We start from the raw sequence: 23,928 nt of genomic DNA on the forward strand, positions 1-23,928 counted from the left end.
ATATGGCGTAAATACCTATATTGGTGTGAATCCAAAGGTTACTCTTGGAGTAAGGTTAGGATTCCTAGGATATTGTCTTTTCTACAAGAAGGTTTAGAAAAGGGTTTATCTGCTAGTTCATTAAAGGGACAGATCTCTGCTCTGTCCATTCTGTTACACAAACGTCTGTCAGAAGTTCCTGACGTCCAGGCTTTTTGTCAGGCTTTGGCCAGGATTAAGCCTGTGTTTAAAACTGTTGCTCCACCATGGAGTTTAAACCTTGTTCTTAATGTTTTACAGGGCGTTCCGTTTGAACCCCTTCATTCCATTGATATAAAGTTGTTATCTTGGAAAGTTCTATTTTTAATGGCTATTTCCTCGGCTCGAAGAGTCTCTGAATTATCAGCCTTACATTGTGATTCTCCTTATTTGATTTTTCATTCGGATAAGGTAGTTCTGCGTACTAAACCTGGGTTCTTACCTAAGGTAGTCACTAACAGGAATATCAATCAAGAGATTGTTGTTCCTTCTTTGTGCCCAAATCCTTCTTCGAAGAAGGAACGTCTACTGCACAACCTGGACGTAGTCCGTGCTCTAAAATTTTACTTACAGGCAACTAAGGAATTTCGACAAACGTCTTCTCTGTTTGTCGTTTACTCTGGTCAGAGGAGAAGTCAAAAAGCTTCTGCTACCTCTCTTTCTTTTTGGCTTCGTAGCATAATTCGTTTAGCTTATGAGACTGCTGGACAGCAGCCTCCTGAAAGAATTACAGCTCATTCTACTAGAGCTGTGGCTTCCACTTGGGCCTTCAAGAATGAGGCCTCTGTTGAGCAGATTTGCAAGGCTGCAACTTGGTCTTCGCTTCATACTTTTTCCAAATTTTACAAATTTGACACTTTTGCTTCCTCGGAGGCTATTTTTGGGAGAAAGGTTCTTCAGGCAGTGGTTCCTTCTGTATAAAGAGCCTGCCTATCCCTCCCGTCATCCGTGTACTTTTGCTTTGGTATTGGTATCCCAGAAGTAATGATGACCCGTGGACTGATCACACTTAACAGAAGAAAACATAATTTATGCTTACCTGATAAATTCCTTTCTTCTGTAGTGTGATCAGTCCACGGCCCGCCCTGTTTTTAAGGCAGGTAAATATTTTTTAAGTTATACTCCAGTCACCTCTACACCCTTGGCTTCTCCTTTCTCGTTGGTCCTTGGTCGAATGACTGGGAGTGACGTAGAGGGGAGGAGCTATATGCAGCTCTGCTGGGTGAATCCTCTTGCACTTCCTGTTGGGGAGGAGTAATATCCCAGAAGTAATGATGACCCGTGGACTGATCACACTACAGAAGAAAGGAATTTATCAGGTAAGCATAAATTATGTTTTTCTTCTGATGGAGAGAGTCCACAGCTGCATTCATTGCTTTTGGGAAATAAGAACCTGGCCACCAGGAGGAGGAAAAGACAACCCAGCCAAAAGCTTAAATACCTACCCCACTTCCCTCATCCCCCAGTCATTCTGCCGAGGAACAAGGAACAGTAGAAGAAATATCAGGGTGAAGGGTGCCAGAAGAATAATAAGGACGCCCCACTTAAAATGACGGGTGGGGAGCTGTGGAGTCTTTCCATCAGAAGAAAAGGAAATTATTAGGTAAGCATAATTTATGTTTTTCTTCTTAAATGGAAAGAGTCCACAGCTGCATTAATTACTTTTGGGAAAACAATACCCAAGCTATAGAAGACACTGAATGCCAAGATGGGAGGGTACAATAGGCGACCCATATTGAGGGCACCAGGCCTGAACCTCTACCCAATAAAAAAAAATCCTGCTTCGCTAGAACTTAACTTCAAAGTCTTATCACGCTGGTACCTCACCCCTGTGAGATTACAATCTATTTACCTCGAATCTTCAGGGAAGTGCTGGCGAGGATGTGGGGCGAGAGGCACCTACCTCCACATGTGCTGGCATTGTCCAAATGTCCAATCTCTCTGGAGTTCAGTAGAGAATTATCTTAAGCCACTTCTGGGGGGGCGACATCTCTGTCACCCAGAATCGTGCTACTGAATGACTTGTCGAGACTACCGTGCAAACTGAGGCTCACCTTACTCCAAATGGGCTTGACAGGAGCCAAAGCTTTAATAGCATTACACTGGAAGACTCCATATTCACCGACACTGACAAATTGGATGGATAAAGTCCCAGACCTTCTAATGCTGGAGGAATATGGCTACACCAAGAGGGGGAAGTCACACATGCTAGCAGACATAACATTTCTTTGGGAGGGTGGCAGGCGAGAGGCTAGCTGAGTCCATCAAAATAGTTTCGAGACCCATATTACAGACAATATAGCAGAAATTTTTCTTAGGGGAACGGGGACTGAGAGGACAGATTTTCCTCCACACTTCAAATATTTCCTATAAAAGGACACTTTTAAATAATAGATACCTTAGGTGGCTGACAGGCACTATATCTTATCTTATTTTGTCTTATTTTATTTTTCTTTCCTTCTTTTTCTTTATTGTATGAGTATGTTTAATCGTTATTATGGTTTTTACTTTATTTTTCCTTCTTTTTGATTAAGATTAATATTGGTTAAGGTTTAAAAGTATTCTAGTATATATAAGATATCACTCCCCGGTGAAAAGCTTTGGACTTTGAGACTTTAACAATCGCCCAGGTTGAGGATAGATCAAAATTGTTATGTCAATGCTGTATCAATGTTTTATATTTACCATAGATAAGACCATCTTCGGTGATGCATTGTACAATCTTTCTTTAAATCAATAATATTGTTAATGAAAAAAAAAAAAAAACTTGCCTTCCTAAAGATAAATATAAACTGTTGTTGTATCACAATGGGGAAAGTTTTTATTGGACCCAACCACTTATCGATATATTTCTCCCTTTTTCCCTCTAAATTATTGTTAATATAATACTGTTCTGTAATTATTGTATTGGCAATCATAGCTTTAAAAGTTTGGAACGATAGTAAATCACTGGCTTTCTAATTCAACAAGATTAGGTTATGTCCAATAAAGATTATAGAATTGCCTTAAAAAAAAAATAAAAAAAAAATCCTGCTTCGTCCGAAGGAAAAGCCCCAGCGACACTGACTCGCAGCCAGTCCAGGGCCAAATTAGAGACCCCAAACGGACTCAACTGAGCCAACAGTCCACCAAGAGACACTGTCGCCCAACAGACGGTCCCCCACCACTCACCCCTCACAAATAAAGGGTAAACCAGCCGAAAACCCAAAGGAAACAATGCAAAGGAGGACCGAGGAAACTGAAAAGTCCCTCAATGCAAAAAACAGCACCTCCAAGAGTGGGCCCAGTAATCAGAAACCCAAATGAACCCAAACAGGGAAGGAGGCCACGCCTATACCAGGCGAAACCCAGATAATACCGGGCACGGAGACCAAAAAGCATGGAACGCAACTAAAGAGGCAAATTTCTCCCAGGGCGTGCCCATAGAATACCCAAGTATTCGACCATGAAAGAGCGTGTAATAGACCCAGGCGAAACCCCAAGTTTGAGGGAGCTAAAACATGAACGTTCTTGTAACGCGCGGCTAATCACCCTTAAGGGACTCAAGGAGCTGCCCATCTTATCAACCTCGAAAGGAGGAAGGCAGGGTAGACCTCGCCAGGAATTTAACTTGCAACCCTCTGTTTGCTACAGTGCAGAGTAGCCACGGTGCATTAGTACGCTGAGCTAGCTGTCCAGCTAGCTGCAAGGAAGAAGCAGCAGTCATCAAGAAACAGACCGCATAAAACAGCCCCCGACGGAGGGCATGCTCCAGGCAACCTAAGCCGTCAGACCTACTCACAGGTCACTAAAAAGGGGAACACAAAGCCTCCATCGAGGTCCCCCGAGAAGGAGAATTACCCTCAGAACCCAAAGGAAGAGGAAACCGTCTCCTGTCAAAGGAGCAAGGAGAAAGGAAAAACCCATCTCCTAACACACTGAGCTATCAGAATAGACACAGCAAGCTCACATATCCCAAAGGATACTGTGAACCATAGACCGCTCAGGCATCCTGACCTGCAGATCCAGCTGAACCACCAATACAAGGGAACAAAGATCCCGAAACTAGTACAGGAACGAGCATAAAGATGGCAAAGCCATCCCCCCAGAGTACAAACACAACCCAACTCTGAAAACAGACAAGGCCGTAGACCCAAGGATCTATCTAAACAAAGACTCACAGTCCGACATGGAACCAGCAAGATTCCAGGTGGAACCAAGTCCACCTTCCACTTCCTGACCAGGAGAAGCCCCTAGTAAGGACTCCGTCTTCCGAGAAGCGAATATCCCTTAAAGAAAAAGGGAAGAGTCCAGAAGGGCAATAACCGTCCTCATGGCACGAAACCAGCTGCTAAACGGGAAGAAAAGATCCCCCGCAAATGTCCTAGTAAGGACCCCCACACAAGAAGTTCGCCCAACAGAGGCACTGCCAACCCATTCGCCTGCAGAGCAGAAAATCCACGAGTACAATGGCAAACAGGGGAATGCAACCCTAAGCGCACCAGAAGACAGGAATCCAGCACCAGCAGCTTGGTAGGAACCCACCATTCTTGAGGCGCAAGCCACCAAGCTAACCCCAGATGACATGGGTTACTCTGTGGAAAGGAGTAATAAATACTCCGATAGACCGGGCCAACCCTGACCCGGTCAGGTAGATGGAGCAAGGACATAGCCCCAGTTCCCACCACCGTGGAACATCCCAACCAGCCCTGAGATCCAAACAACCCAAAACTGGGACAGGAGTGAAGCCCCCGAAAGAGGAAGACTCAGGAAGAAAAAACAGGTACCTAATTGTTCAGGCAACTATACCCTGGAACTAAACAGCCCGAATGGCCAAAAAGCCAGACAAAAGGAATGGGGCATATTCAGAAAATCCAGACAGCGCAGAGAACTCGAAAGATCCGACCAAATGAAGGAACCACCCCTAGATAAAGTCCAACTCTCCAAGGAGCAAGGCTAGAAGTCAAATGAAGAGACTTCACAAGGCCATGGGACGACAGAAGGGATACCTCGAAGTTCACAAAACCCTACTAGCAGGGCTAGTCTCTCATCACCTCCACACAGGCAGAGGACACAGGGGAGAGAAAAGGTGCTAAACCTTACCAGCTCCGGGAAAACCCAAGCTAAACAAGTCCCCACCGGGATCAACCAACGTCCAGAACACAGATCCCCAAAAGGAGATCTAACCCACCCAGGACAATGGAAGAAGACCCAAGGTCTCATAACTCAGAAAGAACTTACGCGGCCCAGAATAAAAGCCATATCTAGATACACTAGAAACAGCTGACACGCACCCCTTTAAAGGTGCCAAAAGCGGCAATAGGTTTTAAAATACAAAACCTTCCGCAAGCTGGACAGCTATCCACACAAGCTGTTGGATCAAGCCCCATAGGATTATCCAGGAGCCTAAAAACTGAAGGCCAAGCCACTCACCAGTGGCAATAGGGCACTACGCCCACTAGCCCCCCCCCCCCCATGTGGAGGAGGAACTCGAAAGAGGAGGAACTCTAGGTTCTGATGAAATCAGATGTCAGATAAAGTGACGCAGCGGAACACTCCCCAGCCCGGTCATCCATGACTGAAGGCTATAAGAACAATCCTTTCCCGCATTGTGAACCCACAGGATTGGGATGCGAAGGGTGGACCTCTGGGCTTAGTGAAACAGCCCCTTCTGCTTTGTTTTACAATAGCCATGGCATTCCCTAAGTAACATACAAGATACATAGCATTTCTCGTCCATGGTTTTTATCATGTGGCGCTTCATTAGTTTTTATAAAAATGTGACATGTTTCTTAAGCAATATAATACCACTCAGTTATTTAAAGGGACATGAAACCCACATTTTTTCTTTAATGATTTAGATAGAGCATGCCATTTTAAACAACTTTCTAATTTACTTCTATTATCTAATTTGCTTCATTTTCTTGATATCATTTGTTGAAAAGCATATCTAGATAGGCTCAGTAGATGCTGATTGGTTTCTGCACATAGATGCCTCGTGTGATTGGCTCACCCATGTGCATTGCTATTTTTTCAACAAAGTATATCTAAAGAATTAAGCAAAGTAGATAATAGAAGTAAATTGTAATGTTGTTTAAAATGTTATTCTCTATCTGAATCATAAAAGAAAAAAAATTGGGTTTAGTGTCCCTTTAAGTCAATATGACACCCCTCATTCATTTCTTAAGTCAGTGTGGCACCCCTCATTCATTTCTTAAGTCAGTTTGGAACCCCTAATTCAATTAATTCAGTATGGCACCCACTCATTTTTTTTTTAAACCAAGTATAATATAACACCCCTAATTAATGTATTAATTATGACACCCTTCCACTTTTTGCAACAAATATGACACTGCATTAATTTTTAAGGTAGTATGACACACTTCATTAATTTTTTTAAAACAATATTGACAACCTTCAATTTGTGCAATAAATACGACACTCCTCATTCATACTGACTTATTATTGCTTAAGAAAAATGTTGCATTTTTATAAAAAAGAATGAAGTGCCACTTGATAAAAACCATGGACAATGCCATGTATTTTGCATGTAAATTGGGGAATGCCATGGCTATTGTAAAACTAAGAAGGGGCCGTTTTACTAAGTCCAGAGGCCCACCCTTTGCATCCCAAATAGCAAAAAAAAAAAGTTGATTTCCAAGTGCCCCGGTGTAGCGGGGTGCGGTATAGAAATTGTTAAAAAAATAATAATAATAATTGCATGCATGCGTGTTAAACACAGCACAGGAATTTGATAATGAAGACCTTACGCATGCGGGCAGGAATGTATGACGCGGCACGCATGCGCATTAAGATGAGGGTTCGCTTTTACAAAGCAATTAATTTTTGCCGGGCGGCCACATGTTTTGGGAGCTATAATGGCTCCACACACTGTACACACGTTCCCTCCAAAGCCCATAGGAGATCATAGGCATTTTCTGCTTTTACTCGTGTGCATTTTCTGGGATTTCACTTGTGTGATAGCAGAACACAAAGATTAAAAAAAGATAAAATAAAAATAAACTTGTTACACAAATATCAAACCCGATACATTTAAACTACCCAACAACATAACCCTATATTAAAGACTCCAGTAAAACACAATTACTACACACAAAAATGCAGCTTACAAAGATGTGTTAAGTACTTACATCAGATAATTTCCTCTCAGTTTAAGGGTGAATATGTATGTATGTATATTATATATATATATATATATATATATATAAAAGGGGAATAAACAATGCAACTGATGCTTTCAAAACAATTCTGCACAGCAGTCATGATGTTCCGCCCTATGCAGTGGACAGCGGCAAGCATTACACATCAGACCTCAGCATAAGACATACTCTGCTCAGATTTCACCACCCTCTCTACAGAAGCCCGCACACAGGCTGTAAGCAGGCTTCTTTCCTGCTCATTGCCCTCAAGTTCTCACACCGCTGCACCCTCTGCTGGCCTATATTATAAAAAAAAAAATAATATCAGGTCTGCTTGCCCGCAGCAGGGCTGAATGTAAAAAACCCCCACATGCCCGGCACACAAAACTGCATGCCCCGGGCGATAGGAATTGCACATCCCTGAAGTATTAAAACACAAACTGCAACTGACACCCACAATGGCTGGGGCACTCACCACCTCCTATGACCAGACCCCTGCGGACTAGAATATCTCCGCCACACAGTCAGGAATGCGGAAATGGGGAGCGGAGCGTAACCACGTCCGAACACAAGGCCACGACACTTCCAAAGGCCTCAAAGTTCCAACCACGAGCCCATAATCACCACACATAAGCAGGTCGAATCACATAACAAACATGATTATAAACCCCCCTGTTCAATAACCCCCCTCAGGAGATATTAACTCTCGATCCCAAGATACTAACAGAGACTCATTGAGACCCGTATGTCATATAGTTAGACCCGCAAAGGTGTGGTAGCCTCTCGGGAAAACATTCACATTACAGTACATTGACAATAAAGTAAAATGAAAAAATCTTACCGGAATCTACGCCGTGGAACAGGAACACAGCCTTTCAAGTGTGACGAAAAGTGGCATCATCTCCGCCATGGACTTGAGAGAAGAAAGCAGGCAGTGGAGCGAAGTTCGACAACGCTGATTGCTTGAGGAGCTGTTAATATGAGTCTGGATGGTTTCGCAGAAAAAAACTCCCTGCATCTCCGGACTCTAACTTTCATCCAAGCCCTCACTGAGAGACTGACAGGACTACTTAAAACTCCTGTCCCATGACGAAGAGTACTACCCTCCATAAGAGACAAAAACAAAAAATTCTGACACTTCTCTGCCATCCTCCTGAGACGAAAGGCAAAGAATGATTGGGGGATGAGGGGAGTGGGAGGAGTATTTAAGCCTTTGGCTGGGTTGTCTTTGCCTCCTCCTGGTGGCCAGGTTCTTATTTCCCAAAAGTAATGAATGCAGCTGTGGACTTTTTCCATTTAAGAAGAAAAAGGATATTAAAATCCAGTCCATAAGCCAAAACTTGTGAGGCCATGCCGAAGCATTCAGAATAACTGAAGCTTGTTATGGTTTGAAATTACCCAGGATAGCAACACAAAAGTAGAAGAGATGAAAATCAGATTGAATGATCAGAGAGCCACTAAAAGGTATTTACTGGATCCCCTAAGGATCCAGAGAGCAGGCACAAAATTAGGACAGTTTATGATACAAGTGAGACCATGAAATCTATATGTGGCAAGCCGCAACATCTCACAATTTAGTCAAAAAATGTTCTGGTTCAGAGACAACTCCCCTGGGAAAAGACAATGGTGTCTGTATAACCAAGATACTGCCAAACGTCCTGACATCCTGCCCAACTGATAAAGGACACCATTACCAGGGAACCTCAAGTTCAGCTTTGGTGAGTGATTTAAACACTTCCACCTTCATTAAAATGGATAGAAAAGTCAAAATTATACTTGCATGGTTCAGATAGAGCATGTAATTTTAAGACACTTTTAAATTAACTTCTAGTTTCAAATGTGCTTTGTTTTCTTGGTATCCCTTGTTGAAAAAGAATACACAGATTTCCTACACTAGTGGGAGGTAGCTGGTGATTGGTGACTGCACACATTTGTCTCTTGTGATTGGCTAACTAGATGTGTTAAGCTAGCGGTCAGTAGTGCAATGCTGATCCTTCAACAAAGGATAACAAGAGAATGACGCTAATTTGATAACAGCAGTAAACATATTCCTTACATTTTGGAGATAATTCTAAAGAATCCCCCTAGGTGTAGCAGTGGTGGGCCATAAACCCTTGAACTGCACTGGACAATCCAATCTAGAATTAGATAAAGAAGGGCACACCTGAATATCCTTACAAAGGGTTAAACTATCAGTGGATCTCCCTTACAAAGGATCAAGCTGATAGTTCAGAGACTTGAGTTGCACCAATTTGCTCTTCAGTATAATTCAGAGAAATAAGGATGGATAGTAGCTTAAAGGGACAATGAACCCAAATTTTTTCTTTCGTGATTCAGATAAAGCATGCAATTTTAAGCAACTTTCTAATTGACTCCTATTAGCATTTTTTCTTCGTTCTCTTGCTATCTTTATTTGAAAAAGAAGGCATCTAAGCTTTTTTATTAGTTCAGACCTCTGAACAGCACTTTTTTAATGGTGGATGAATTTATCCACCAATCAGCAAGAACAACCCAGGTTGTTCATCAAGCGTGCGGGGGGGGGGGGGGGGGGGGAAGGCCTGCACGCGCAGCAACCACTGCCACCAGTGATCAATAAATTGCAGAGTGAGAGGGAGGGGGAAAAATATCAAAGAATCAGGGAGGGGGGGCTGCTACACTACAGAAAAAGTTATATTTTATAAAATAACAAAAAACTTTGTTTTTGGGGGCAAACTGGGTACTGGTAGACAGCTGCCAGTACCCAAGATGGCGGCAAATAGGTAGCGGGGGGAGGGTTAGAGAGCTGTTGGGGGGGGGGGGGGGAATCAGGGAGGTTGGGGGCTAAGGGGGGTCCATCACAGCTAAATAAATAATAAAAAACAAAAACAAACTTATTTTAGTACTGGCAGACTTTCTGCAATTATGGCACAAATGGTTGTAAATGCTTCTCTGGGATCCCCTGTTTTCAGAAATAGACTTATATGGCTTTAGGGTTGCATTTTGGTAATGAGAAGGCTTTCTGCCAGTACTTAAGATGGCAGGGACAATTGTGGGGTGGGAGAGGGAAGAAAGCTGTTTCGGAGGGATCAGGGGGTGGGATGTGTCAGGTGGGAGGCTGATCTCTACACTAAAGCTAAAATTAACCCTGCAAGCTCCCTACAAGCTACCTAAATAACCCCTTCAATGCTGGGCATAATACAAGTGTTGTGCGCAGTGACATTTAGTGGCCTTCTAACTGCCATAAAGCAACGCCAAAGCCATATATGTCTGCTATTTCTGAGCAAAGGGGATCCGAGAGAAGCATTTACAACTATTTATGCCATAATTGCACATGCTGTTTATAAATAATTTTAGCGAGAAACCTAAAGTTTGTGAAAAAATTAGTAAAAAAAAGTAAACAATTTTTTTTATTTGATCGCTATTGGCGGTGAAATGGTGGCATGAAATATACCAAAATAGGCCTAGATCAATACTTTGTAGTGTTAATTTTAGCTTTAGTGTAGTAGACAACCCAAACTCCCTACAAGCTTCCTAATTAACCCCTTCACTGCTGGGCATAACACATGTGTGGTGCGCAGCAGCATTTAGCGGCCTTCTAATTACCAAAATGCAACCCCAAAGCCATATAAGACTGCTATTTCTGAACAAAGGGGATTCCAGAGAAGCATTTAGAACAATTTGTGCCATAATTGCACAAGCTGTTTGTAAATAATTTCAGTGAGAAACCTAACGTTTGTGACAAAATGTGTGTAAAAAAAAAAAAAAAAGTGACCGATTTTTATTTTATTTTTATCGCATTTGGCGGTGAAATATTGGCATGAAATATACCAAAATGGGTCTAGATCAATACTTTGGGATGTCTACTAAAAATATATATGCATGTCAAGGGATATTCAGGGATTCAAGACAGATATCAGTGTTACAATGTAACTATCGCTAATTTTGGAAAAAAGTTGTTTAGAAATAAAGTGCTACTTGTATTTATTGCCCTATAACTTACAAAAAAAGCTAAGAACATGTAAACATTGGGTATTTCTAAACTAATGACAAAATTTAGAAACTATTTAGCATGGGTGTTTTTTGGTGGTTGTAGATGTGTAACAGATTTTGGGGGTCAAAGTTAGAAAAAGTGTGTTTTTTCCATTTTTCATCATATTTTATATATTTTTTTATAGTAAATTATAAGATATGATGAAAATAATGGTATCTTTAGAAAGCTAATTTAATGGCGAGAAAAACAGTGTATAATATGTGTGGGTACAGTAAATGAGTAAGAGGAAAATTTCATCTAAACACAAACACTGCAGAAATGTAAAAATAGCCATTGTCATTAAGGGTAAGAAAATTGAAAAATGGTCTGGTCATTAAGGAGTTAAGTTGTCCTTAATCGGTTTCCCCAGCTGAAGACAATTAGGCACAGATATAAAACATGCAATAAAAGAATATAAAAAATAAGCTGTGTGAAACATAGGATAATCTAAAATGGATTCCACACAGCTTTATTGGCACAGACAGAGATAAATAAAGAACTAATTTAAACATGCTGATCTTTATGCATCAACAAATGCATGATACAAATACAATAGCACTCTGTCTGAACTTCAAATGAGTATATGTTATTCAGATAAATGTCAGTTATGTCTTTTTCCACTCCTCCAGTATCACGTGACAGCCATCAGCCAATCGCAAATGCATATACGTATATTCTGTGAATTCCTGCACATGCTCAGTGGGAGCTGGTGACCCAAAAAGTGTAAATATAAAAAGACTGTGCACATTTTGTTAATGGAAGTTGGAAAGTTGTTAAAAATTGTATGGTCTATCTGAATCATTAAAAACAGAATTTATGTTTACCTGATAAATTACTTTCTCCAACGGTGTGTCCGGTCCACGGCGTCATCCTTACTTGTGGGATATTCTCTTCCCCAACAGGAAATGGCAAAGAGCCCAGCAAAGCTGGTCACATGATCCCTCCTAGGCTCCGCCTACCCCAGTCATTCGACCGACGTTAAGGAGGAATATTTGCATAGGAGAAACCATATGGTACCGTGGTGACTGTAGTTAAAGAAAATAAATTATCAGACCTGATTAAAAAAACCAGGGCGGGCCGTGGACCGGACACACCGTTGGAGAAATTAATTTATCAGGTAAACATAAATTCTGTTTTCTCCAACATAGGTGTGTTCCGGTCCACGGCGTCATCCTTACTTGTGGGAACCAATACCAAAGCTTTAGGACACGGATGAAGGGAGGGAGCAAATCAGGTCACCTAAATGGAAGGCACCACGGCTTGCAAAACCTTTCTCCCAAAAATAGCCTCAGAAGAAGCAAAAGTATCAAACTTGTAAAATTTGGTAAAAGTGTGCAGTGAAGACCAAGTCGCTGCCCTACATATCTGATCAACAGAAGCCTCGTTCTTGAAGGCCCATGTGGAAGCCACAGCCCTAGTGGAATGAGCTGTGATTCTTTCGGGAGGCTGCCGTCCGGCAGTCTCGTAAGCCAATCTGATGATGCTTTTAATCCAAAAAGAGAGAGAGGTAGAAGTTGCTTTTTGCCCTCTCCTTTTACCGGAATAAACAACAAACAAGGAAGATGTTTGTCTAAAATCCTTTGTAGCATCTAAATAGAATTTTAGAGCGCGAACAACATCCAAATTGTGCAACAAACGTTCCTTCTTTGAAACTGGTTTCGGACACAGAGAAGGTACGATAATCTCCTGGTTAATGTTTTTATTAGAAACAACTTTTGGAAGAAAACCAGGTTTAGTACGTAAAACCACCTTATCTGCATGGAACACCAGATAAGGAGGAGAACACTGCAGAGCAGATAATTCTGAAACTCTTCTAGCAGAAGAAATTGCAACTAAAAACAAAACTTTCCAAGATAATATCTTAATATCAACGGAATGCAAGGGTTCAAACGGAACCCCCTGAAGAACTGAAAGAACTAAATTGAGACTCCAAGGAGGAGTCAAAGGTTTGTAAACAGGCTTAATTCTAACCAGAGCCTGAACAAAGGCTTGAACATCTGGCACAGCGGCCAGCTTTTTGTGAAGTAACACAGACAAGGCAGAAATCTGTCCCTTCAGGGAACTTGCAGATAGTCCTTTGTCCAATCCTTCTTGAAGGAAGGATAGAATCCTAGGAATCTTAACCTTGTCCCAAGGGAATCCTTTAGATTCACACCAACAGATATATTTTTTCCAAATTTTGTGGTAAATCTTTCTAGTTACAGGCTTTCTGGCCTGAACAAGAGTATCGATAACAGAATCTGAGAACCCTCGCTTCGATAAGATCAAGCGTTCAATCTCCAAGCAGTCAGCTGGAGTGAAACCAGATTCGGATGTTCGAACGGACCCTGAAGAAGAAGGTCTCGTCTCAAAGGTAGCTTCCAAGGTGGAGCCGATGACATATTCACCAGATCTGCATACCAAGTCCTGCGTGGCCACGCAGGAGCTATCAAGATCACCGACGCCCTCTCCTGATTGATCCTGGCTACCAGCCTGGGGATGAGAGGAAACGGCGGGAACACATAAGCTAGTTTGAAGGTCCAAGGTGCTACTAGTGCATCCACTAGAGCCGCCTTGGGATCCCTGGATCTGGACCCGTAGCAAGGAACTTTGAAGTTCTGACGAGAGGCCATCAGATCCATGTCTGGAATGCCCCACAGCTGAGTGACTTGGGCAAAGATTTCCGGATGGAGTTCCCACTCCCCCGGATGCAATGTCTGACGACTCAGAAAATCCGCTTCCCAATTTTCCACTCCTGGGATGTGGATAGCAGACAGGTGGCAGGAGTGAGACTCCGCCCATAGAATGATTTTGGTCACTTCTTCCATCGCCTGGGAACTCCTTGTTCCCCCCTGATGGTTGATGTACGCAACAGTTGTCATGTTGTCTGATTGAAACCGTATGAACTTGGCCCTCGCTAGCTGAGGCCAAGCCTTGAGAGCATTGAATATCGCTCTCAGTTCCAGAATATTTATCGGTAACAGAGATTCTTCCCGAGACCAAAGACCCTGAGCTTTCAGGGATCCCCAGACCGCGCCCCAGCCCATCAGACTGGCGTCGGTCGTGACAATGACCCACTCTGGTCTGCGGAATGTCATCCCTCGTGACAGGTTGTCCAGGGACAGCCACCAACGGAGTGAGTCTCTGGTCCTCTGATTTACTTGTATCTTCGGAGACAAGTCTGTATAGTCCCCATTCCACTGACTGAGCATGCACAGTTGTAATGGTCTTAGATGAATGCGCGCAAAAGGAACTATGTCCATTGCCGCTACCATCAACCCGATCACTTCCATGCACTGAGCTATGGAAGGAAGAGGAACGGAATGAAGTATCCGACAAGAGTCTAGAAGCTTTGTTTTTCTGGCCTCTGTCAGAAAAATCCTCATTTCTAAGGAGTCTATTATTGTTCCCAAGAAGGGAACCCTTGTTGACGGAGATAGAGAACTCTTTTCCACGTTCACTTTCCATCCGTGAGATCTGAGAAAGGCCAGGACAATGTCCGTGTGAGCCTTTGCTTGAGGAAGGGACGACGCTTGAATTAGAATGTCGTCCAAGTAAGGTACTACAGCAATGCCCCTTGGTCTTAGCACAGCTAGAAGGGACCCTAGTACCTTTGTGAAAATCCTTGGAGCAGTGGCTAATCCGAAAGGAAGCGCCACGAACTGGTAATGTTTGTCCAGGAATGCGAACCTCAGGAACCGATGATGTTCCTTGTGGATAGGAATATGTAGATACGCATCCTTTAAATCCACCGTGGTCATGAATTGACCTTCCTGGATGGAAGGAAGAATAGTTCGAATGGTTTCCATCTTGAACGATGGAACCTTGAGAAACTTGTTTAAGATCTTGAGATCTAAGAGTGGTCTGAACGTTCCCTCTTTTTTGGGAACTATGAACAGATTGGAGTAGAACCCTATCCCTTGTTCTCTTAATGGAACAGGATGAATCACTCCCATTTTTAACAGGTCTTCTACACAATGTAAGAATGCCTGTCTTTTTATATGGTCTGAAGACAACTGAGACCTGTGGAACCTCCCCCTTGGGGGAAGTCCCTTGAATTCCAGAAGATAACCTTGGGAGACTATTTCTAGCGCCCAAGGATCCAGAACATCTCTTGCCCAAGCCTGAGCGAAGAGAGAGAGTCTGCCCCCCACCAGATCCGGTCCCGGATCGGGGGCCAACATTTCATGCTGTCTTGGTAGCAGTGGCAGGTTTCTTGGCCTGCTTACCCTTGTTCCAGCCTTGCATTGGTCTCCAAGCTGGCTTGGCTTGAGAAGTATTACCCTCTTGCTTAGAGGACGTAGCACTTTGGGCTGGTCCGTTTCTACGAAAGGGACGAAAATTAGGTTTATTTTTTGCCTTGAAAGGCCGATCCTGAGGAAGGGCGTGGCCCTTACCCCCAGTGATATCAGAGATAATCTCTTTCAAGTCAGGGCCAAACAGCGTTTTCCCCTTGAAAGGAATGTTAAGTAGCTTGTTCTTGGAAGACGCATCAGCCGACCAAGATTTCAACCAAAGCGCTCTGCGCGCCACAATAGCAAACCCAGAATTCTTAGCCGCTAACCTAGCCAATTGCAAAGTGGCGTCTAGGGTGAAAGAATTAGCCAATTTGAGAGCATTGATTCTGTCCATAATCTCCTCATAAGGAGGAGAATCACTATCGACCGCCTTTATCAGCTCATCGAACCAGAAACATGCGGCTGTAGCGACAGGGACAATGCATGAAATTGGTTGTAGAAGGTAACCCTGCTGAACAAACATCTTTTTAAGCAAACCTTCTAATTTTTTATCCATAGGATCTTTGAAAGCACAACTATCCTCTATGGGTATAGTGGTGCGTTTGTTTAAAGTGGAAACCGCTCCCTCGACCTTGGGGACTGTCTGCCATAAGTCCTTTCTGGGGTCGACCATAGGAAACAATTTTTTAAATATGGGGGGAGGGACGAAAGGAATACCGGGCCTTTCCCATTCTTTATTAACAATGTCCGCCACCCGCTTGGGTATAGGAAAAGCTTCTGGGAGCCCCGGCACCTCTAGGAACTTGTCCATTTTACATAGTTTCTCTGGGATGACCAACTTGTCACAATCATCCAGAGTGGATAATACCTCCTTAAGCAGAATGCGGAGATGTTCCAACTTAAATTTAAATGCAATCACATCAGGTTCAGCTTGTTGAGAAATGTTCCCTGAATCAGTAATTTCTCCCTCAGACAAAACCTCCCTGGCCCCGTCAGACTGGGTTGTGGGCCCTTCAGAAATATTGTTATCAGCGTCGTCATGCTCTTCAGTATCTAAAACAGAGCAGTCGCGCTTACGCTGATAAGGGTTCATTTTGGCTAAAATGTTTTTGACAGAATTATCCATTACAGCCGTTAATTGTTGCATAGTAAGGAGTATTGGCGCGCTAGATGTACTAGGGGCCTCCTGAGTGGGCAAGACTCGTGTAGACGAAGGAGGGAATGATGCAGTACCATGCTTACTCCCCTCACTTGAGGAATCATCTTGGGCATCATTGTCATTATCACATAAATCACATTTATTTAAATGAATAGGAATTCTGGCTTCCCCACATTCAGAACACAGTCTATCTGGTAGTTCAGACATGTTAAACAGGCATAAACTTGATAACAAAGTACAAAAAACGTTTTAAAATAAAACCGTTACTGTCACTTTAAATTTTAAACTGAACACACTTTATTACTGCAATTGCGAAAAAACATGAAGGAATTGTTCAAAATTCACCAAATTTTCACCACAGTGTCTTAAAGCCTTAAAAGTATTGCACACCAAATTTGGAAGCTTTAACCCTTAAAATAACGGAAACCGGAGCCGTTTTGAACTTTAACCCCTTTACAGTCCCTGGTATCTGCTTTGCTGAGACCCAACCAAGCCCCAAGGGGAATACGATACCAAATGACGCCTTCAGAAAGTCTTTTCTAAGTATCAGAGCTCCTCTCACATGCGACTGCATGCCATGCCTCTCAAAAACAAGTGCGCAACACCGGCGCGAAAATGAGGCTCTGCCTATGCTTTGGGAAAGCCCCTAAAGAATAAGGTGTCTAAAACAGTGCCTGCCGATATTATATCAAAATACCCAGATAAAATGATTCCTCAAGGCTAAATATGTGTTAATAATGAATCGATTTAGCCCAGAAAAAGTCCACAGTCTTAATAAGCCCTTTTTGAAGCCCTTATTTACGATCGTAATAAACAAGGCTTACCGGATCCCATAGGGAAAATGACAGCTTCCAGCATTACATCGTCTTGTTAGAATGTGTCATACCTCAAGCAGCAAAAGTCTGCACACTGTTCCCCCAACTGAAGTTAATTGCTCTCAACAGTCCTGTGTGGAACAGCCATGGATTTTAGTGACGGTTGCTAAAATCATTTTCCTCATACAAACAGAAATCTTCATCTCTTTTCTGTTTCTGAGTAAATAGTACATACCAGCACTATTTTAAAATAACAAACTCTTGATTGAATAATAAAAACTACAGTTAAACACTAAAAAACTCTAAGCCATCTCCGTGGAGATGTTGCCTGTACAACGGCAAAGAGAATGACTGGGGTAGGCGGAGCCTAGGAGGGATCATGTGACCAGCTTTGCTGGGCTCTTTGCCATTTCCTGTTGGGGAAGAGAATATCCCACAAGTAAGGATGACGCCGTGGACCGGACACACCTATGTTGGAGAAATTTAATTTTGATTTGTCGCTTTAATTTTTGCTGTGTAGGGGTGTTTTTGCCTCCACCTAGTGGACTGGAGTGTAATAACCACATGTGATATCATGGACATCTGAAGAAAGGAAAAACACATTTATAACAACACTAAAGGCGTAATTCAGTAAATGTTTTACTTTAATCACTCTTTAGAGACAAACACCAAATGTTTTCTTTATTGCATCTAAGAGGGGCACCTTCATATATATTCATTTTGTTTTAAATACAGAAAGCATCTACACTATTTTTTGTTAGCATTACAAGTTTATATTTCATTGGAGCTCTTTCATATGCACAACTGAACAATATTTTGAGTTAAACGTCCTTCATGTGCATTATAACAAATTGCTGACCCTTACCCTTATTAAATGATGTTAATTCAATTTTGGGGTGCATCAACTGTAAACAACAGTAGTGCTAAAAACTCACCTCTAATTTTTCTGTCTCCTTATTAAGAACTGAAAGGACAGACTCTAGATTTCTAACTTCTTGAAGGTCTTGTCCCTTGCTGGTACTGCTGTAAATAAGAAATAGAAAATGGTAGTTGAAGAGAAGTTTATATAACAATATCTGAAGTCTTCACTCTAAATCAGTGATGGCCAAGATCCTAACACATGGGGCCACAAATCAATATTTAGAAGCCTTAAGGGCAACATATACATTTATGGCTATTAAACACAAACAATATATTTCCTAAAAATGCCCAGTGGTGCAATGGGCAGACTTAGTGAAGATTGAAAAGTACCCTCTGTCTACTGTTCTCTCCAGTTTTTTTATTATTTTTTTTTTTTTGAGTTGCGACCTTGTTTGCTCACCTGAAATTTCTAAAGCACACATTTTTAGTTCCATGTTTCCTCTGGCTACAAAAACTATGGTGCTTATTCTTAATTCTAAATTTAACATGGGGCTGCAGAGGTTGGCCATCTCTGCAAGATCAGTTAAAATTTAAGCCAAAAATAAGGTAAAATTAGCTAATAAAAAAACAAAATTTATGCTTACCTGATAAATTTCTTTCTTTTGCGATGTACCGAGTCCACGGTTTCATCCTTACTTGTGGGATATTATCCCTCCTAACAGGAAGTGGCAAAAAGAGCACACACAGCAGAGCTGTCCATACAGCTCCCCCCTTAACTCCACCCCCCAGTCATTCGACCGAAGGCCAAGGAAGAAAAAGGAGAAATTATAAGGTGCAGAGGTGACTGAAGTTTTCAATAAAAAATACTATCTGTCTTGAATAGACATGGGGGGCCGTGGTACATCGCAAAAGAAAGAAATTTATCAGGTAAGCATAAATTTTGTTTGCTTTTGCAAGATGTACCGAGTCCACGGTTTCATCCTTACTTGTGGGATACCAATACCAAAGCTTTAGGACACGGATGAAGGGAGGGACAAAACAGGAACCTAAACGGAAGGCACCACTGCTTGCAAAACCTTTCTCGCAAAAATAGCCTCCAAAGAAGCAAAAGTATCAAATTTGGAAAATTTGGAAAAGGTATGAAGCGAAGACCAAGTCGCAGCCTTACAAATTTGTTCACAGTTTATCACCTCTTTCACTTTACCCTTCCTGCTTAGAGCCGGCAAAGAGAATGACTGTGGGGTGGAGTTAAGGGGGGAGCTGTATGGACAGCTCTGCTGTGGGTGCTCTCTTTGCCACTTCCTGTTAGGAGGGATAATATCCCACAAGTAAGGATGAAACCGTGGACTCGGTACATCTTGCAAAAGAAACATAATTTATGTAAGAACTTGATAAATTCATTTCTTTCATTTTGGCAAGAGTCCATGAGCTAGTGACGTATGGGATATACAATCCTACCAGGAGGGGCAAAGTTTCCCAAACCTCAAAATGCCTATAAATACACCCCTCACCACACCCACAATTCAGTTTAACGAATAGCCAAGCAGTGGGGTGATAAAGAAAGGAGTAAAAAGCGTCAACAAAGGAATTTGGAAATAATTGTGCTTTATACAAAAAAATCATAACCACCATAAAAAAGGGTGGGCCTTATGGACACTCTGAAAGAAATGAATTTATCAGGTAAGTTCTTACATAAATTATGTTTTCTTTCATGTAATTTGCAAGAGTCCATGAGCTAGTGACGTATGGGATAATTCCACGCAAGAGTCACTAAAGAGGGAGGGATAAAATAAAAACAGCCATTTCTCGCTGAAAAAATTAATCCACAACCCAAAATATAAGTTTATTCTCATAAATGAAAAGAAAAACTTAAAACATAAGCAGAAGAATCAAACTGAAACAGCTGCCTGAAGAACTTTTCTACCAAAAACTGCTTCCGAAGAAGCAAATACATAAAAACGGTAGAATTTAGTAAATGTATGCAAAGAAGACCAAGTTGATGCTTTGCAAATCTGATCAACTGAAGCTTCATCCTTAAAAGCCCATAAAGTGGAGACTGATCTAGTAGAATGAGCTGAAATTCTCTGAGGCGGGGCTTGACCCGACTCCAAATAAGCTTGATGAATCAAAAGCTTTAAACACGAAGTCAAGGAAACGGCAGAATCTTTCTGACCTTTCCTAAAACCAGAAAATATAACAACATAGCTTCAACATAATATTTCAAAGCTCTTACCACATCCAAAGAATTTAAGGATCTCTCCAAAGAATTCTTAGGATTAGGACACAAGGAAGGGACAACAATTTCTCTATTAAATGTTGTTAGAATTCACAACCTTAGGTAAGAATTTAAATGAAGTCTGCAAAACCGCCTTATCCTGATGAAAAATCAGAAAAGGAGACTGACAAGAAAGAGCAGATAGCTCAGAAACTCTTCTAGCAGAAGAGATGGCCAAAAGGAACAACACTTTCCAAGAAAGTAGTTTAATGTCCAAAGAATGCATAGGCTCAAACGGAGGAGCCTGTAAAGCCTTCAAAACTAAATTAAGACTCCAAGGAGAGATTGATTTAATGACAGGCTTGAAACGAACCAAAGCCTGCACAAAACAATGAATATCAGGAAGTTTAGCAATCTTTCTGTGAAATAAAACAGAAAGAACAGAGATTTGTCCTTCAAAAAACTTGCAGACAAACCTTTATCCAAACCATCCTGAAGAAACTGTAAAATTCTAGGAATTCTAAAAGAATGCCAAGAGAATTTATGAGAAGAACACCATGAAAAGTCTTCCAAACTCGATAATAAATCTTTCTAGAAACAGAATTACGAGCCTGCAACATAGTATTAATCACTGAGACAGATAAACCTCTATGACTAAGCACTAAGCATTCAATTACCATACCTTCAAATTTAATGATTTGAGATCCTGATGGAAAAACAGACCTTGGGATAGAAGGTCTGGCCTTAATGGAAGTGGCCAAGGTTGGCAACTGGACATCCGAACAAGACCCACATACCAAAACCTGTGAGGCCATGCTGGAACTACCAGCAGCACAAACGATTGCTCCATGATGATTTTGGAGATCATTCTTGGAAGAAGAACTAGAGGCGGGAAAATATAAGCAGATTGATAACACCAAGAAAGTGTCAATGCATCCACTGCTTCCGCCTGAGGATCCCTGGACCTGGACAGGTACCTGGGAAATTTTTTGTTCAGATGAGATGCCATCAGATCTATTTCTGGAAGCCCCCACATCTGAACAATTTGAGAAAACATATCTGGGTGGAGAGACCATTCTCCCGGATGTAAAGTCAGGAGCTGGAATCCGCCCAAACAAGTATCCGAGATCCGAGTATCCCTTTAAGTACATTATCATAAATAATTGAAATTGCAGGTTGCCTGTTTTTTTTCTCGTTTTTTTTCTCATGGGGTTCCATGCCCTATGTGTGCTAGAGAAATTATCTCCCTAAAGGAGGGGGGCTTTGTTTAGTATTTATAATTGAGACTAGTCAGTATGCTTTAAGGTAAACATTAGTATATTTCAAATATAACTATTGTTATAACATTGTGAGACTGTGTTGCTTGTTTAGTCTCTATATTGTTGAAAGGGTAAAAAAAAAAAGGGAGAAAAGGAAAAAAAAAGAGAAAAAAAAACATAATTTATGTAAGAACTTACCTGATGAATTCATTTCTTTCATATTGGCAACAGTCCATGAGCTAGTGACGTATGTGATATACAATCCTACCAGGAGGGGTAAAGTTTCCCAAACCTCAAAATGCCTATAAATACACCCCTCACCCCACCCATGATTCAGTTTAACGAATAGCCAAGCAGTGGGGTGATAAAGAAAGGAGTAGAAAGCATCAACAAAAGAAATTTGAAAATAATTGTGCTTTATACAAAAAATCATAACCACCATAAGAAGGGGTAGGCCTCATGGACTCTTAGGTAAGAATTTAAATGAAGTCCGCAAAACTGCCTTATCCTGATGAAAAATCAGAAAAGGAGACTCACAAGAAAGAGCAGATAGCTCAGAAACTCTTCTAGCAGAAGAGATGGCCAAAAGGAACAACACTTTCCAAGAAAGTAGTTTAATGTCCAAAGAATGCATAGGTTCAAACGGAGGAGCCTGTAAAGCCTTCAAAACTAAATTAAGACTCCAAGGAGAGATTGATTTAATGACAGGCTTGAAACGAACCAAAGCCTGCACAAAACAATGAATATCAGGAAGTTTAGCAATCTTTCTGTGAAATAAAACAGAAAGAACAGAGATTTGTCCTTCAAAAAACTTGCAGACAAACCTTTATCCAAACCATCCTGAAGAAACTGTAAAATTCTAGGAATTCTAAAAGAATGCCAAGAGAATTTATGAGAAGAACACCATAAAAAGTAAGTCTTCCAAACTCGATAATAAATCTTTCTAGAAACAGAATTACGAGCTTGCAACATAGTATTAATCACTGAGACAGATAAACCTCTATGACTAAGCACTAAGCATTCAATTTCCATACCTTCAAATTTAATGATTTGAGATCCTAATGGAAAAACAGACCTTGAGATAGAAGGTCTGGCCTTAATGGAAGTGGCCAAGGTTGGCAACTGGACATCCGAACAAGACCCACATACCAAAACCTGTGAGGCCATGCTGGAACTACCAGCAGCACAAACGATTGCTCCATGATGATTTTGGAGATCATTCTTGGAAGAAGAACTAGAGGCGGGAAAATATAAGCAGATTGATAACACCAAGAAAGTGTCAGCACATCCACTGCTTCCGCCTGAACATCCCTGGACCTGGACAGGTATCTGGGAAGTTTCTTGTTTAGATGAGAAGCCATCAGATCTATTTCTGGAAGACCCCACATCTGAACAATCTGAGAAAATACATCTGGAAGGAGAGACCACTCCCCTGGATGTAAAGTCTGGCGGCGGAGATAATCCGCCTCCCAATTGTCTACACCTGGGATATGCACCGCAGAGATTAGACAGGAGCTGGATTCCGCCCAAGCACTATCCAAGATACTTCTTTCATAACTTGGGGACTGTGAGTCCCACCCTGATGATTGACATATGCCACTGTTGTGATATTGTCTGTATGAAAACAAATGAACGGTCCTCTCTTTAACAGAGGCCAAAACTGAAGAGCTCTGAGAATTGCACGGAGTTCTAAAATATTTATTGATAATCTCGTCTCTTGAGATTTCCAACCTGAAAGACTTGCATTTGTTGTGATCACAGTCCAGGTTGGCCGAACAAAAGAAGCCCCTTGAACTAAACAATGGTGATCTATCCACCACGTCAGAGAATGTCGTACATTGGGATTTAAGGATATTAATTGTGATATATTTGTATAATCCCTGCACCGTTGGTTCAGCATACAAAGCTGTAGAGGTCTCATGTGAAAACTAGCAAAGGGGATCGCATCCGATGCTGCAGTCATGAGACCTAAAACTTCCATGCACATAGCCACTGAAGGGAATGACTGAGACTGAAGGTGCTGGCAAGCTGCAACCAATTTTAAACGACTCTTGTCTGTTAGAGACAGAGTCATGGACACTAAATCGATCTGGAAGCCTAAAAAGGTGACCCTTGTCTGAGGAATCAAGAAACTTTTTGGTAAATTGATCCTCAAACCATGTTTTTGAAGAAACAACACTAGTTGATTTGTGTGAGATTCTGCAGTACGTAAAGACTGAGCTAGTACCAAAATATC

The 23,928-nt window shown here is 41.7% G+C and overlaps 1 protein-coding gene across 1 annotated transcript in view; it reads right to left on the reverse strand.

Moving 5' to 3' along the window:
• Positions 1–23,928, reverse strand: part of TTC3 (tetratricopeptide repeat domain 3) — a 410,905-nt gene that overhangs the window by 47,633 nt on the left and 339,344 nt on the right. The window contains exon 37 of the mRNA XM_053705936.1: positions 18,293–18,380. Coding sequence (XP_053561911.1) covers positions 18,293–18,380 — 88 coding nt within the window. The remainder of the gene's footprint in view (positions 1–18,292; positions 18,381–23,928) is intronic.

Source organism: Bombina bombina, chromosome 3 (genome assembly GCF_027579735.1).
Source record: "Bombina bombina isolate aBomBom1 chromosome 3, aBomBom1.pri, whole genome shotgun sequence".
Classification (NCBI taxonomy): domain Eukaryota; kingdom Metazoa; phylum Chordata; class Amphibia; order Anura; family Bombinatoridae; genus Bombina; species Bombina bombina.